Source organism: Manduca sexta, chromosome 8 (genome assembly GCF_014839805.1).
Source record: "Manduca sexta isolate Smith_Timp_Sample1 chromosome 8, JHU_Msex_v1.0, whole genome shotgun sequence".
In the NCBI taxonomy this organism is placed as follows: domain Eukaryota; kingdom Metazoa; phylum Arthropoda; class Insecta; order Lepidoptera; family Sphingidae; genus Manduca; species Manduca sexta.
Window position 1 is genome coordinate 653,016 of NC_051122.1, and position 18,764 is coordinate 671,779.

Sequence of the window (18,764 nt, forward strand, 5' to 3'; positions counted from 1 at the left end):
TTTCTGATATTCGCAGTCACTAGAATCCGACCTGGTCTGGATCCTGCTCCTGGTTTTTGATTTTGATCTCATTGTCCGCCTTTCTCGTGTAGCGTTTTCTTTTTGGATGGATTTTCTACATAACCTACTTTGTGCTTCGTCTACTTCGTGCCGCCTCAGTGGTGAATGTGTCGGGGAATTGTGATTAGATAATATTCCAGAATCTGGAGAAACGTTAGGCGGATCATTATTGTTATGAAAATTAATAACATTGACTGCAGATTTATCTTCCTTATGAGATTCCGAATTTTTGCTTTCAAATTCATCAGGTTTACGCACTTTCCGCGGCCGTCCACGTTTTCTCCTTGATTCTACAATAACATCCTTGATGTCCTCTTGAGATTCAACAGAATTTGTGCTAACTGTATCAAGCTTTTGAGTATCTATTCGACTTATCGGATTAATATCGACACCAACAACAGTTAGTGGTGAAGATTTTAACAAATCACCAGCACTGCCCAACTCCGAGCCTCCATTGGAAATATCCAGATTCATGAAATCGTTGTTGTCGACACAGTCTTCCAGACTCGGGGGATTAGGAATGGGTAAATCAACTGAATCCGCAACAGATGTGATTTCCTCCAAATCTTTGTTTATCTGCGTAAGTTCTTCAGTTTGTTGTGGACTCAAGTGTTGTCCAGTATTTAAAAAGTTCGGCGCAATCGGCGGTATTTCAGATAAATTGTTAATTTGGCCAAGTACACAATCACTTATCGTGCCAACACCGTCAATTGAGTTGGTATTCAGAGCGCAAGGTAATGACGGTGCGGTTGTAGAGCCGATAGGTGTCAGCGATGTACTGCTCAAAAACTGCGTTCGTGCTACGAATTCTTGTAATAGACTTGACGCGTAATGAGTGGTACTCTGATGACCAGCGTCTGAGTTAGAACACTCATTCTCGGATCCCGAAGAGTCCGCGGTTGCCCTCTGAATTGCAGCTGTCACAATTTGAGGCGTAAGCTCCATTTCACTACTCGACCCGTCACCTGGAAAATGTTATTGTTGTAAATACATGGTAACACTAAAGGCAACAATTAGTTTACTAGTTAATTCAATATAATAATTTCACCGTTGTCTGCAATAGACTTGTCATCGTTGTCTGGCGGCGGGTTGTGAACGGGAAAGGTCGAGAAATTGGGCTGTTGCGCCGGCGCGCTCGATGTTTGCTCTGGAAATAGTTCCGCGAGGTCCGCATCGTCGATGACCTACGGCATAAAATTACTTTTACTGGCTGCAAAAATAACTACGAAAACCTAACAACGAAATATTATAACAATGTCGTATTTAAAACATTTGAACTTTTAACTTGGTAAGCGTGTCTAAAATATACCTATAAAGATTTGTTCTATTGATTAAATACTCGATTGTGACTTGAAACACACAAAAAGTTATCGGGATTGTACTGACAGCATTCAATAAATTTTAAAAAATATATATAATCTTACTTGAAGGGGACAGGCGGCTGCAAGCGCCGCGCTAGAGTCATCGGCGGAGGCGTGCGCGGAGCCGCCGGCCGCATCGGCTGTGTCCGAGTCCGACGAGGACGACGATGATGATGACGAAGATGACGACGACGACGAGCTCGATGACGATGAACTGCTTCCGCACGCGACATTACCCGCAGCTGGTGATGCAAACTGTAAAGAGAGATAAAATTCCAAACCTTAATTAAGGATGTTCGATTTAAACAAATGCTAGTTCGAGGCCGTGTTTTGGCAAGCGATGAGCAGTGTGTCTCGGCCTGTACAAGTAGAGAACGTTACTGGCACATTACAACTTAGTAATTGGATGCAGTGACCCGACGATGGGGCCAAATACATAATGATTTGTTAATTTCAATAAACAATATACGAATTAACATAACAAATAAACAAATATCGGCGATCCTCACTATGTAATTTGCAACACTCGTGTCATAATACAACTTATGAAAAATAAATAAATATGTAAAGTTTTATTATTTATATCCAAAACAACAATTCCATTGTGTCATTCCTAATATATTGTTATAAAGTTATATTCCAAAATGAACAAAGAGTTTTCTCACTGAATCACGAGTTGCAATAGCATATTTCATATAAGTATTTTGACGGCGAGAGGTGTTATTACCGCGCGAGATTGATTTGGCGCAACCAGCACCGACAGCGGTGTCGCAACACGCGCAAGTTAGTCCCTCGCTGACCGCAATACACACCTTTGCACTCGCAAATGGTCGTTTAGATATAACGATCACTTTATATGTTTTTATGCACGTTTCATATTTTTTATGTGAATGTCATTTACACCTGAACACTACGTGCGTATCTACGTAGTTTGGCACCAAATGCGTTCCACGCTTTCAAGCTATTGTGCAAATGATGGCCGTACCGTTTGTGGCGTCCTTCTATTCTCAGGTTGTTTTACAAGAATGATTGTACAACTCACGACTCACGATAACACAATGAAAGCAAAGGATTTACAACACGCTCTTATTATTTGACTACGACTAACACGGCCCGATCGGCTTAATCAGCCGCTAGAACTGTTTACTACAAACCTGTAATAGGGAATGCGCTTATCTCTAGTAAACAGCATTACTTGCTTTATAGAAATTTAATAGGCTATGCGAAATGAACAAGTTTAATTGAATTGAGGAAAAAACTGTCAGCGTCTCGAACAATTCCAGAAAATTGTTTAATAAAAGTTGTGAAGCCAATGAAACTTTTTTATTCTCACCAAACGAAACCTTGTTAAACAACGTAGTCGTCGGTGCTTTGAGTTATTTTTATTCTCGAATACACTTATAAAACATTTGAATTTACCATGAACATGAATAAAACATTACTTTTACATTAATAAACTTTTAAAGGTAGGTAATTATTTTACCTGAATACGCGTAATAACAGGGTGACGGGCGTATGTTGTTTTCGCTATTAAGGTGATTTTCTGAGGGCGCTAATCAATAGGCGGAAGGGCGAGTAACCCTCGCAATGCAAGGGGTTGAGCAAGTGTCGCGTGGCCACGGCTCTTATCACGGCTAGCATATCAAATACGGCGGTAACTACCGACCCCAACTAGCCCTAACAAAAACATAAAAATGGTTACCAAGTTAATACTGCGCCTCTGTAGTTCATCACACAGTATACATTATACACCTACATATTTTTCCGTGCTCGTTGATTAAATGTCAATTATAGCATGACTGGGGCCGTTATACACTAAATATTGACAGTCATATGGCAAGACATATTTAATCAAAACTCTAAAACACGATAAAAACGACGGCAGTCAAAGAATAAAATTCTCATAAAAGAGGCCTGGTAATAAACCTTATTCTTATAATAATAATTATAAATCACATTTTGTAAAACCTATCCCCTGCATCGATTGTAATTAACGCACCCTTCCAAGTACTAACAACCAGTTTTCACTGCAATGTAGAACACAACGTAAGAGAATGGATACAGCAGTATCAGAATATTTCAGCGCAAATATTCCCGATTAAGCAATCAACATGATTCAACGTATAGGAAACTAGACACACAATCACAATGCGCGCATTAGTATCGATGGTGATTGAAAGTACCGAAATGATAACGATCTGGGGCACATGACTGAATCACTGCATAGCTGTACAAGCAAATATGAACTTTACTGGAGCATTTGAATCTTAAATGGGATAACAGTACACATCCAAGACGGCGCCGACACGAATATCACATTAACAACCTCGTGATCGACGTAGATTTATATCTGAAAGTTAATTCTGAACAAACAGAAACGTGTTATCGTAACGCCAATGTGTTTATGCGCACTTACATCGGGAACATCACATAATGAGTTGAAATGTTCAATAAAATTTTTATCAAACACACCATTAAGGCGGTCATAAATCATTCGATATGATTGGTTGTAATTCCTTTAAGTACGTGTGTGTGAACTTGATGAACCTGCTCTCACTCAGCTCTGTGTGCACATGAGAGTGAACACTCTTTAATAGTATAAATTATAATCCATTAAATTATCTATTATAATTGCAAGAATGGCACATAAAACGACAAGGAAAGTTTACCCTTTTCATATAGTTATAAACATGTTCAAATTCAGTTATAACATCAAAACTAATATTAAGCGAAGCTAACTTTATTTATTGGCCTAGTGTTGCAGACGACAGTCTTTTCATTATATGTAATATATTTGTAAAACATGGCATAAAACATCATGTCAAATCTATTTTAGCCATTAGATGTTTGTAAGTTTATAGATGTGGTCGTTGACCCCGCGCCAAATGTCGAGAACAATGCTCAGTAGAGCGCTTCAAAACGATAATAAATCAAGACACAATATCTTAAATTAGAGTCAATAGAAAATGTTGAAAGTATATTTTCAAACGTATTGGCCTTCGGACAATAAAACAGTTAACTAGTTGATTTAAAAATTGTTTATTGAATTAGTTGCTTATAATAATAAAGCCCAAAAAATACATGGAACTATATGAATAAATATCATTTAAAAGTATGTGAATGTGGTGAATGAAGTAGAACAATAAAGTGCAAGTATGTATCACGTAAAGTCGACAAAGATATCAATTACAATGCTTTCGTTTCGATACAATGCTGTGATAAACAAAATATAACGAGACAGAACGAGGAAATGTTGCGGAACGTCGCGTCGGCCGAGGAGGCCGTGAACTTGACTGTGACAGACTATCGAGCGTCGCGGCCGGCAGGCAGATGGCGTGTCACACCGGCGCGCAACAACGCGAGACACCAACCAAACCTTCCGAACTAAAATCTATGCTCCAAATCCAAACAAACGTTTTTATTCTCATGACTCATAAGTTTTATGGTAAAAAATGAATCTCGTTAAAAATAGAATGACGGTTAACGTACAGACGACAACCGAATATACTCCGGCAATCGGCATCAAATGATTGCAGTGTTATTGCGTAAATCGCACAGATGCAGATTTTCCGCGTATGGTGACAAAATCGTGTGACGTTGAGTGACCAGTCACCAATTGCCGTTTGTCAGCGATGGTTTCATAACGTCTAGAACTGTCATGGTGGCTGTACGGGCGACCGGCTCGCGTCACGACTTCTTCGTCTCGAACACTACAGCCCAATCAACATCCCAATGGACAATTCATTTTCTCTCTTACATGCCCGCGCAAAAAGATCTTAATCCTTCGCAGTAATCAGCCGTTGGTGCATTCCAACCAGATTGGTGGCGTACTGTGCGAGGCTGAACGCTCACGTAATTGGTAACGATTATTAAGAGAATTTATATTCGATAAGTTGACAGTTCTTAGCTCGAGTTGAATGCAATTTAACTTGCGGTTGAATTTAAGCACGACATATTTACTTTCGTGTTCAAATTAACAAGTATTGTTATGTCGTTATAGAGAAGGTTTTAAATGATCGGATGCACACTATAGTTGAAAATAATACTTCGTTTTATTGTGCCATTAGACATTAAAATATAGTTTCGACTCCGTAAATTTCTCGATAAACTCCAAAAAATATGCAATGCTTATTCACGTTAAATGAAGCTATTTAGGTCTGGTTTTTCATAAATTATCCGCTCCAAATACTAACAGCATATAAACATTTCTTACATAAACATCGTATTTGGGATATTCAAAATAACGAACTAAAATGCTGCAATAGATAAAAAAACAACAACTGGACGTTACAAATACTAAAGTTTTACACGGCTTGTTTTCTTAATTAAGACCTAGCGCCAACGAAACATGTTCTTAATTAATATAAAAACGCCAAAGCCGAAATCACAATAATTATAATGATAGATATATGTAACAGAGAATGATCATTGTAGGGTTGGATTTATTTCATTGCGGTGCGGAGTTACGTATAATCAACCGTTTACAAATACGGACAGTAGACCACATTGGAACAAGTATCGCCGCCGACCGCAGTGCTAATAAAACGTTTCGAGCACATTTATTTTAAGTTTTAGCTTTTTGTCGTCACACTTGCTGGCACCTACGTAACATTGATACTCTAGGGTTGGAAATATAATACTTTATCGCTAAATACTTTGGAATATTTTATTTGCACAGTAGCACGATTACTATTTTTTCCCTTCACGAAACACTATACCATTTAATACGTTAATAACATAAAAAATAAATGAATTTATAAACGGATCACACTCTGGCGCAATGAAAAGATCCCGTGCTCGTTTAAAGTATGTACACAATGGCTTATGATATGTAGATAAATAATAAATTGGCAGCCCTGTACGAAGACGACTATCCGGTGGCGGTTGATTGTACTCATCAAGGATATCTGCACTCAAGGACGATGGCGGCTAGACGATCGTTGCTGTCGAACGCCTTTTATTATTTCTCCACAGACACATCTTGTTTTTGTCTCTACTCATTTATATTCATGATACGTATCGACGGTTATCTCTATAAATTAAAATATTTCCATTCGATGGAGATCTAAACATCAAATACTTGAGCGTTCATCAGGCTCGAGGCAATCTGTATGCCGTTTTCATTTTGTCTTGCATACGTTACCATTTATTTTTATACAACGGCAAAATATTTCTTCAACGAGCTAAGCTGCGATGATACCGGCTTGTTTATGTCGATGTTAAATTGTCCTTAAGCATCTTACGTTATTCATATCTGTTGATAATTGTCGTGATAAACGGCTGTGTCGTTAAGCATTGGTGTTATTTCAAACGTTTTTAATTCTTTATATTAAATACAAATGAGAAAGCTCACTTGACCAGCCTGATCTCATTGCTCCAGGCAATTTATTTAAAGCACTTTTTGTGTGGTACCAAAATCAACAAAAACTATCGACTATATTGTGTGCGCGGGTTCAGTCACCTCGATATTTTCGAATGTGCGAACCTCATTGTCTGTCGTTATTTTTTGTGGCATATGGCTAGTTGATGGTAATTTAACCAAATGGTGAATATTATACGTCTAAAGTACGATAATTAGGAACAACGTTTCACAATATTATTTTCATTGTTTTCCTTATATCCATTATCAATGACATCATAATCAGTAGAGATATATTTGGTAAATTATCCGTCGAGTCAGGCGTGTGCAAATATGCGCCACATCAACAAATCGCGATTCAGGGTCAAAAACAAAACAAAACCAACACAAGGACAAAAGGACCTCAAGATGCATACGCGATAAGTACGAGGATACGACGTTCATAACACAGGACGTAGTTACATATAATTTTAAAATGTTAAACATAATTAACTTTCTGAAGGTAAACTTACATACATCTCATTTGTAGGAACAAAAAAAAGTAAAACTATAATTATTATCCTTTACTCCGGCATGACATTTATTAATTCAAATAAATGTACAGGATGCATTTCGCATGAAACACATTGTATTACACAGAAATCGAAATGAATACCATATCGCATTTAGAATGTTCGAAACGCCTGTTGCACGTGTATGTGGGTGTAGAATAATACTCGCGATCGATGGCAGATAGTTTGTAACGATAACGGCAGCTGAGCAAGGATCACTAAACTGAGAAATACGCCAGATAGTACTCGCGTACATTTAACATATATTGAGACCGGCCTGTACCAGGGTTTTTTAATGATCGTGGGCAATTTACAGCGATGTAATGCGAATTCCTGATCATTCAAAGATCAACACATGGTAGACGCGAATGCAAACAATTAAAACACTTAAACATCTCAACATAAAGTTCAATGCGTGGTAAATATTAAAGCCATGGTAGGAAAGCTAAACGTATGCTACCAACTATGCACAGGCGAGTCAGAAGATCGCATCACAGTGCATAGCAGGCTACGTAACGTATGATAAATGCGATGTACTGGGCCACGTAAGCTCTGGTGCATGAGAAAATTGTTAAAAATGGCTTCTGAAATTTTTCTGCCACGGTGTGCGCGGTTTCTTACATCAGCCTATGCTCAACACGTTTAAAATAATATGACATAATATAAAACTTAATAGACAATGTAAAAAATATTATTGAACATAAATTTTTCCGCGCTTCTGAAATTTTCACACGTTCATTGAAACGACTGACAAGTTTACAGCTTTCATCGGTTAACGGCCAGTTTACACGTTACTTATAATTTATGGACGTTCATCTGCTTACATTAAATGCGAAATTCTTGTTATTTAAACCGAGATACGCGGAATGGAGCAGTTTTATGGACGACGTTTTCCGAACCAGAAATTCCTAGCTGTGTGCCCGAATGTATGCTACCGCACTAACACGCAATGTACTTGTTTCAGTGGATAATGACACGTATTATTTAGATAAGATTTTATAAAAATACGCCAATTAGTAATCCTCCTCCAATATAAAATTAACCTACTCCAAAATCGAACGTACATCCGCCTTTATAGGATAAAAGTAGTTACGTACATCATTAATACGGAATAAAATCGATCTGCGGTTGCTAATGAAATCTCGGAAAGCGTAACCACATGGCGGCGAGCAAACTGCCGCCGTTTATAAATAAGTTGATATTCATTAAAGTAGATGCGCTGCTATAAAAATTGTGATGAAACTTAAATAGGCGAGCAATTATAATCACGCACATGTGCCATTCCGCGTGAAGGTTACGCCACGACTCACTGGAACTGCGACGGGACGAGACCAACATGACATCATAAATTTCAGCGAGCACTTGATTAACCAAAGTGTTGCGTTATTTTATGGTTAATATAATGAAGTGTGCGCGATTCACATGATGCATCCAGACGAGAAACCGCAAGATTAATAGAACGCAAAGAGCGCGCTCATGAGTTCAAAACACACATACTATAATTTGCAAACTTGCGCTTCTACATTACAATGATAACGATCTCTATAAATAAAGATGTTTAATTGATTTTAAATCGTTATTCAATTGAATACATATTTGTGTTATTCTATCTACAAGTTGCATGAATTATTTAGTATGCTATGACAAATTCAGGCGTGTTTCACAATACATATAGAAGTGTTCTCCCAGGAAGGATGCAAGGATTGATGATTATAAAGATCAGCTTAATAAATGTTAACGCAGATAGATTCACCGGAAAGTGTCCGTACAAGTAATGTCAACACAACATAGACTTAAGTATCTAGGTTCAAAGATTCGAAACAAACACGCTGCACGTTATGCTTCTGTGCACATAAATATTAGTAATCATTTAATTCTACTGTACAATAATCTACCATGTCACTGTAGGGATAATTCTCAGCTGGCATTTCATATAAGATATATTTTTTATTTATTAACATGGAATGGAATTTATATATTAAATATTCTTTCTGATTTAACTAAGATACAATGTGGAACCAAGTCATTACAGTCCAAAAATTATGACGTATACACTTATCGTTTGCCGCCATCACAGTCTAGGAACTTATATTACTACGTACTTATATATTTCATTTAGACTGCCTCGGTGGCGCAGTTGTATTACGGTACGACTGCAATAGTGAGGTCTCGGGTTCAAATCCGTTTCGTGCAAAGTGATATTGGATTTTTCTACTCAGTAACAGCCCGAAGTCTAAAATTTGTGCCCGATATGATGATAGGCTCGCCCCTTATCACATCATGGGACGGAATACACTCAGCGAGAAGTGGATTCACCAGTTGTGCCTCTGCCTACACCTTCGGGGATAAAAAGCGACACTTTGTGTATATTTTATTTATTGAACAATCAACCGTAGTATAAAAAACAACGTAAAAATACAGAAGCCAAGCGTGGGCCGAGAGCTCAACGGTTGTTAGTGAATTAAGTAATTGAACCAATCAAAGTTTATTATGGATTCTATTGCAGCGAAGGAAATTGTCTAAATGCGCCGCGCGTGGACCACACTGTGTTGGGTGTACCGATGGGTTTATAAAAGTAAAACAATGTGAATTTAGTGAGTGATTGAAAACCGCAGGCATTCATGAGACGTGATGTCACACATGCGCTTCGTCACGTTGTGCGCACAAGTGTTGCGGTCCCGACTCCGAATAAAAACATGATAATGTTTGCAGAATTCGTTGGACACGTTTTATAAATAATTATCTAAGGGACCGAATCCAAATTATATTATCATGACATATACGAATGTTGCACCGATTTTGGGTATAACACATGAATCACAAAAGTATCGAAAGGATATACATTTAAAAGCCCAATATTCCTGTCGGAAGGTTGTGTATGTATGAACGTAAATATTAACTTAGCTTATGATTTTAATTGTGCGGCATGATAGAACCGCGTAATTTCCACAACGTATCAAAAAAAGCAATTTGGTTAATAACAATTTTCTTTCGAACTAATTAATTGAAGCTAGGACGTCGCAGCAAATAGGCGATATGCCGGCAATAGTCCGTTGAGACAATTAAATCTTTTCATAACTTTTAATTCCGGAATTTTACAATTCACCCTTTTACAGTGGCGGGTCGTTAACTCACGCTACACACGAAGGAAGGGTGTGAGCACGCACTGCAAACAATCATTTACATAGACGCCAACAATCACTTCAATGAATGCGGTAAGTAAACGCTTACTCTTTCCATGCCTATACCTACATATAACTGTATACTATGTGTAGTATACGACAAATTAAACATTCGTATTTTAATACAAGTCCAGATTTTATCAAACACGAACTCTACGCGGCGCGGTACTAAATCTATAGATTTCATTAGTAGAGGTCATCTGATTTTAAATATTAAACCCCGTACATTTCCTGAGGAGCAGTTATTAATTTTAGAAAATAAAAAATTGAAAAAGCCGTTACTATAAGAACACGCCAAACCCGATATTCTATGTATGGTAATAAATGGGAGCTATAAACATGGTAATGATGTAATCAACATAATATAGCTAAATCAGTTTTACAACAAATATGCGTTTAGTGCCTACTTCATATTATATACGATAGTATATTTTTATATGATAATTCGCACTTCTTTTAAGGAACCGATGTCGCACTCTTCAGGAAACTGTGACAGCAACCCAAAAACCCAGACAAAACACATCAGGCCCCTTATAAATTTCAGACCCATCATATTTGTTTTCCTCGTCGGCTGTGTTTTTATTTTTTCGTATCAATATAAAAATAAAACGCCTAATCCTTTTGTGGCCCTTTTGGGTTTTGTTATTTATTATATATATTTCTTTATATAGTATGTTTGAGCGGACCAGTTCCGGGCGGGCGGTCGGTAGAACACGTGCGTTGGCAGAGTCGTGGCGGCGCCAATCCGTCCGTAACTCAAATTAGGCTGCCCATTACCATACTTACAATCATAATCAACCTCCCCGGGGGACCCTGCATTTACTTAATTAAATCTTTAATATCGAGGGTGTGAAATGGGCGCAAACACTAACCAATAATGTATTAAAAGTTACATGTAAATTATGTTAATAGGTTTATATTTTGCGCAGGGACGATTATAAAGTTTGATTTTTATTTCACATTCAGATCATTATACAAAAAGAATTGTGATTTAGAAGGAAATTCTTCCGACTAATAACAAAACGCGAAACCATTATTGGAGGTGCCAAAAAGGCCACTATTATGGACGCTATGAAAAAATAAATGCTTTATTGAAACATGATTAAATAGTTATATCTTAATGTTAATAAACATTTATGTACGACAATCAGAAACAAAGCATTATGGCTGTTGTTTATTGTTATTACTTACTGCGAGGTATTGCGATAAAAATATATTTTTATGAAACATTTTAATAAAAGTTGGTTGACATTAAAAATAAATTGGTTTATTCGATGTAATAATAAATCATGTGGCAGTGAATATAGTATACACGCGTGACAGTCTGTTGGTTCAGACTTGAACACACGACAGCAGCAGGCCGCGACTTCCTTATCCGTTACGCGATACTATCTGACTACCAGTTGACTCTCATTTAAATAACTACCGATATATTATATTCCCTTATAACAGACATCCCTCGTAAAAAAACGCATCCGCGAGACGGAGAAAGCACTCGCATGTGTAACACTGAGAATTTAATTAATGCATAATAAAATATGAATTTGAATCAAGGTGAGTCATCAAGCATAACATTTTTGTTGTTGATTAGAAAGTTTATTAAGGGAATCAAGTTAGGAAACATAAATTGGTTAAAAGCGGCGTTTCAATGTGAACCGGTATATCAACGGAGATACCGCCATTAATATCTGTGTAGCATTTACGTTGGAATTCTGTAGAAACTCTCCCGGGTTCCCGCGAGGTTCAGATCGTGACTGCGCGTCGCGTCGGCGCAATTTGCTTACCCATACAGTGCGGTGTGCACCGCTCTAATCATGTGTAAAATATTGCCATGCCTCGTCACACCAACACGGAATCGGGATGGCACGTCAAAACTCGCACAAGTGCAAGATTAATTGACTGCGATAGCCCCGCCACGATTAAGGTCAGCGGACAACGACACTCGCGATGCAACTGTTTGTATTTCGAAACAGCATATCGACGAAGGTCGCCCGTCGGGCTGCGTCTCGATACCATCAATAATAAACACGGCAGGTTGATTGGCACAATTTGTTTGTCACTACTCACTGTATCGAGTATTTAAACATTCAACTAGCTCACACTAACATCTGCGAAATAGCCATGTATAAAATAATGTGCCGTGGAATTATTATAAAAGCGTGGAAAATCGGTGAGATCAAGTTGAACGCGTGACCTCAAGTGGAAGAGTAACGAAACGGGTGTTTGTATGAGGCGTGAGCGAGGGTCGAGGGCCCATTAGAACAATAGTAGCGCGCAGAAGCGTGCGATCATAAACTTACACCTACAATCAGCGCGAAGCCGTAAGAATGCCCGACCTAACCCAACTTAACGTGCTGCGACGTTCGCCACTCAGTTTGTAGGCTTTCACCAACTGACGGCTCTATTCGACAATTATTTTAAAACGATATGCAGGAGCCTATTTTTTTCTAGATTGAAAATAGCTCGCATTCTTGAAGAATATTTGGCACGTATCCCAAATTCACAGTGAATTTTACACGTACATATAAAAGAACGTTAAAAAGTATGCGCACACTAACCAAACAGTCTAGTAAACTAGAAACTTACAGCGTAACACACGCTCAACGCCGGAACAGCCGGACAAATGTACTTAATTGAAAGATAGAACAAACCAATCGTCGAGGATTCGCTAATTGTGAGTGTTCAGTATAGTGTTACTTCGCAATTAAAAGTCATTTCAAGGGAACTCTTGTTCATCTGTATTAGCAATTAAACGACAATTACAACCTCGCGATGTGCATAAGTGCATATCGGCTAAATGGTATAATTGAGAAATTCAAAAACCTATGTAAACCATCCACAGCAACAGAGGCTCGCTTTGTTCGGTGTGTAAAAAGGGAGTGGAGCGATGTTAAGGCATTCCCACGCGGGAGCCGCGCTCGCCGCACCGGCCCGAGCCGACACACACGGATACGGCGGTTCCGATCACCGCCCGCGCTAATTGACTAGACGATGCTACGGCCGAGACGCGCCGCTCACACTACTCCAGATTATCGCGCCGGATAACCGAAACTATTCACAAATGTTCTACACGTCAATCGCACATCCCGCCAATGGTATAAACCAGAAATACTTCTAATTGTATGTAATAAAATCATTATACGCATGTGTATTACTCAGTAAATCAGTATTCTTAAATAAAGATCCGCCGAAGGGTGGGTACAGACCTCCTACAGTTGATTCAGTATTTGTTGTCATGAATGTCGTTAAACATAGAAATAAGCCAATTAGTTATATTATATTTTTTCTTTCTCTTCCTTTTTCTATTTAATTCGACTGGGCTTCACTTATTAAAGCTACACGTGTGATGTACTTCTGCTGACCTACATGAAAAGTGCGATTAGAAAATAAATTACAGTTAGTTGCTGGACAATAAATAAGCAAACGAACCCCACGAATATGAAAAGTAAAGCTTATTATCTGGAATGTATAAAACATCTAATTACGCCGAACCCTAAGACTCAAGTGTTAACTAGAGCTAGGCCGTGTTTTTGTGAAGCCGTGGGCAATGCGTGATGAAACAAATAAATTTCATACCTTATAATACAATGTTAATCAATTACCGAAAACGATGTACACAAAATGAAATTACTTCTAACATTTTGCCGCAGCATTTGTAAAACCTAAGTAACAATACGTATTTTTTCTACAACTGATTGCCAAAACCGGCAATTTAGTTAATTTGACTAACCACCTATTGTGATCAAAAGAATATCAACCAAAACTATGAATGACAAAGTATGGTCTGGCACTGTAATTCGCTTGTCACCCTGAAACATTAGACGTTAGTCTCATAACGCCAAGTAAACGAAACGATCTTGGCCAAGGGTATTATAATAAATTTCTTGCACTATTCATTATTTATGACGTACGTCATACACGATATATTAAAATACTAAAAAATTTTACAAAAATAAAATGTCTCAATACACACAAACAAATACATAAACAAATAGGCGGAATAATTGGCGCAGCTCATCACAATAACGCGATGAAAAGGTGAAACTAACGAGCAAAACGAATCCACTGCCACGAACTATACTCAAAACAAGCCGAGTAATCTGATTTTATCGCTCCGTAAGAACCTTTCAGCCGTAACTACACATTTTACATAAATTCACAAATTTAGAAAACACGTGTGGTATGCTTCCTTGCGTCGCGTCGATCTAAAATTGCCCAACAACGCTAGTATAAACAAAACAAACACTGACTTACTAGCGGATGAGATTAATACAAAAAAACAACATTGTTCCCCTGATCATAAGTAACGAGACAGGGACAATCGGCAAAACGATGCGTGGGCACCGATTATACGATGTTATCTACACTCGGCTACCGAGTGCCCTTCTCTGCCTGACACGGCACTTACGACTCGTCAAAACAACAGATGGAGCAGCGTCTCATTGTTTTTTACCTTAATTAAAATCATTCATGGCACGCTAACATTATATTAATCTCGCTCAAGGCTGCCGTTAAAACTATAAATACTCGAATGACCGATCGTTAATGTGTAATATATACCTCATAAAATTCGCATACGATCGTTCGGGACGAGCAATTGTGTATTATTAATCGGACGTTCTACCGTCAGCGCTTATTATTAAGAATAAAAATGTACTTCGTAAACAATACTTCCTTATTGCCTGGTTGACAAGACGTCTTAAAATCACCACACAACCACAAAAATGTGTATAAAATAAGACTTCGAGTTGGAAGTAAACAGTGGTCAATTACGGTGGTAGCGCCCGGTCTGTGGCGCGTTCAGAAACAATCGAAGCGGTGCGATGGGCGAGATACCAGCCCGTAATAACTCTAATGGCGAGATAAGCCCGCCACTGCTGCCGATACATGCCGTACCATCCACACAAATGTACTAACATTGTGCGTAGTGCACAGTTCAGATATGGTATCTACCAATTCGCAACCGGTCCCCCTTGTGTTAATTGTTCACATAAAGATTATCCTATGCTAACAGCAGTCTCTTGAATTTACAAAACAGCTTTTTTGATTTATTTTTTAGACAAGCGTCGAAGTGGTGATATCTGTAAAGATTACTCGTAATTGAGCGAACTTCCTACCACTTCGTCGAATGCATCGCGCGATGCGGTGGTCAGCGGGACCAGTTTATGCCGACAACCATGTAAACGATTTATTCCCGAGTCTTGTTTTGCATTACTCGATCGGAAGCTAGGGCTGGATTGCAGTCAGCGAGAACCGATCTAAGTCTCATTAATACTTTAACACTATCAAACTTGAATATGGTTAACCGCAATTATTATTATGAATGTGTATTTGATTAAATTATTATTATTGGCAACTCGAAACGCTTCTGGTTTGAGGAAAAAGCGTGGGAATTTATATAACGCGTTACCATAGTATTTGCTAATGAATGTATGATGCATATACACGAGATTAATACAACGCCATATAAGGCTTTCTGAAAATATCGTACAACCCTGTCGAAGCGTGGAGTTGTCGTTGGGCTTTATTAAACGACAGCTAAGCTAAGATGGCCGTTGGACCGGCTTATCCCGATTCGCGGCCTATTCGCCGTGTCAATACGCAATGCTCATTTTCTACCCACCTAGTTATCTAAACATACATGCACATAAACAGCATAATGCTATGCCATTATTTACTTTGTTATGGCTTACGTAATGTCTCTTGGTTTTTAACTGTGTATTATAAAGTATAAATTACGAACATACATAATGTAAGTGTTGAAGCAGTGGATTTTTCACACAGAAAATTTAAATGTCGTTCGATATTCTAAGTGTAATTTAAGGCAATATATTATAAAACATACATTCACTGTATCATGGTTGTAATAAGTATGCGGTCTACTTTATTTATTGATGTTTAATAATTACCTCCGCGAGATGCGAGGATTCTGATATATTAATTACATGGTTTACGATGTTTAGTAAGCCGGACCGGTCTGACACTGCGAGTTATACCTCCATTGTAGAGACTTCCGTTCCACGCACAACATAAAAAACATTAAGCAGGTGTATAGGGTAGCCGATTGAGTTTGAACGAAATATTTTATTAATAAAGCACTTTACAAATAACTGCGCAATATAATTAACACGAACTTTCTTCACATTCCTTTGTTTGTAATAAGTGAGGAACGTTTAAAATATCCAAATACACAATTAATGTACGTGTGACGATAAATGTAAAGTATATTGTGAGTTGTGACGAATACTCTTATAAATATTTAATTGGGACACGAGGACGAGCATCATTGAACGCTTTTATTATTAACACAACCAGCCCATATGAGGGTCGGCAAATTATTTATAAAGAGAACGATTGAATGTAAGGATGCGGCGACGATGCATGAACTCAACGTGAACAAGTTGAGCGGGAGCGACGATTGACCAAAAACACTTTCATGCGGCGAAAATTATGGAACCAGCTTCACATCTTCACATTCCAGCAAAAATGTCACTTCGCAATTCGGAGACATATGTCTTCCCCGGCCACTTGGGAATGTAATATTAACTGGAGAGTAACGATGATTTCCAACTCATTACTGGTTGTCCGCGTTGAATAATTTCAATATAATAAGCATCCTGTGTGCAATTATGGAAAGTGGGAACACAACTCAGTCATCTACGCGCATGGAATAGACGGGGTCCAACCGGTTCAAATAGCAATTCCAGCAAATCAATGTCTCGTATAATGAGATCGACTTTAACAGAAGACGTTTGGTCGTTAAGTTCGATATCTGCGCATCGATTAAGAAGCGACCAAACTCATCGCATGCCTTTGCGCACTTTTTGCGGATATCACCAAAAGCCGGCGGTTGCGCGGCGACAAAGGTGTCCAACCGGTTTTAGTTACCACCACCTCCCGCCACCGTCATAAGCGCGTCTGCAAATTCAACACTCGTCAAATACCGCAAAATGCAATATAACCGCTACGTCAGTACGGCATTAATGTGTGTATCGTTGACAAAATGTCACATGTGTCTGTCCATCCTAACATTTATAGACTCTACAAAATTACGATAATATAATATATCTATATCGTTGAGCTTCTAAGAGCACTCATCCTTTCGTTATAAAGATAGTCTATTTCAACTTTATTGAGAAAGAGCGATGTAGCCCTTTCGTAACTATTGGATACTTAAGTAATTATGTCGACATGTCTAATGACAGTGAAGACGATAACTAGGATCGATCACATTAAACAGGATGAACAAAACTCTACAAAAACATGTAAGTAATATAACAAGCAAAGAAAAACACATTGGAATAAACTGCAGTGAATCATCGCCGACATTAGATGAAACCGTATCCGTTGCGCAATCGGTCATTAAAGTTGATCGTTAATAAGGCGGGATCCCTCGCATTGACAAGTGCAAACAGGATCTCGACTCAAAACAAAAGAATAAAGAACACGCCACTCGCGACTCGCGAGCCACCACTCGATATCAATAAAAGCCAACAAGATAATGTAATAGGTTGGATGTAATCAGGAAAAGATGCAAATTCCTCTATAGGCAGTGAGTACCGTAATCTCGTTAAAACTATTAGATAGGCAAGATAAGATCAAGCAGGGCTTCAGCGGCGAACGACATCAATCACGACTGCGACTGCACTGCAGCTGGCTATCAAAGTGCCTCATTACAATCAGAGAAATATACTCCTATGTAGAGCTACAAGCTATTACCCGCCTATATTATTCAAAAAGAAAAAATCATTATGATTTAGAATAAAACGTTAGGATTACAGCAAATGGCAACATAGACTCGGAATTAATTTTGTCGTCGACCTTGAACCGATCAACGACATCGAAATGATTTCATTGTAGATGATCATAAATAGTCGCTAATAAAAATTCGTTCCCACCGAACGATGTTATGGAAAAAAATACGTAAAACAGGACAAAAAATTGTGTGTGCTGACATAAGTCATCTAAGACGTAAAAGGAATTTGAAATTAATGAACAGTAGGTATGTGGAATAGCTGTCGAAGATTCTGAAGTGATAATTACTAGATCTGCATTAATCCTCGCCAAAGGAAGACTGTGTATGCATGAAGTTTCGTGAGCGAGTGCATTCCTTCATAGGTAAGCACGCGAAGCGGTCACGCTCGGTCGATCACAATTTCACGGTCAAATAAACGAAGTTTGATCTGTCTGTTATATGGCACTTTATTGCTATTTGAACAAATGAGTTCGACGTACAGAAGCTCATGTCACT

At 38.3% G+C, this 18,764-nt stretch overlaps 1 protein-coding gene across 1 annotated transcript in view; it reads right to left on the minus strand.

The window, feature by feature from the left end:
* The window catches only part of LOC115450889 (histone-lysine N-methyltransferase ash1), a 45,951-nt gene that overhangs the window by 13,931 nt on the left and 13,256 nt on the right, over positions 1 to 18,764 (minus strand). Inside the window, 3 exon segments of the mRNA XM_037436513.1 lie at positions 3 to 1,025; positions 1,109 to 1,244; positions 1,485 to 1,676. Of these exon segments, the coding sequence (XP_037292410.1) occupies positions 3 to 1,025; positions 1,109 to 1,244; positions 1,485 to 1,676 (1,351 nt within the window).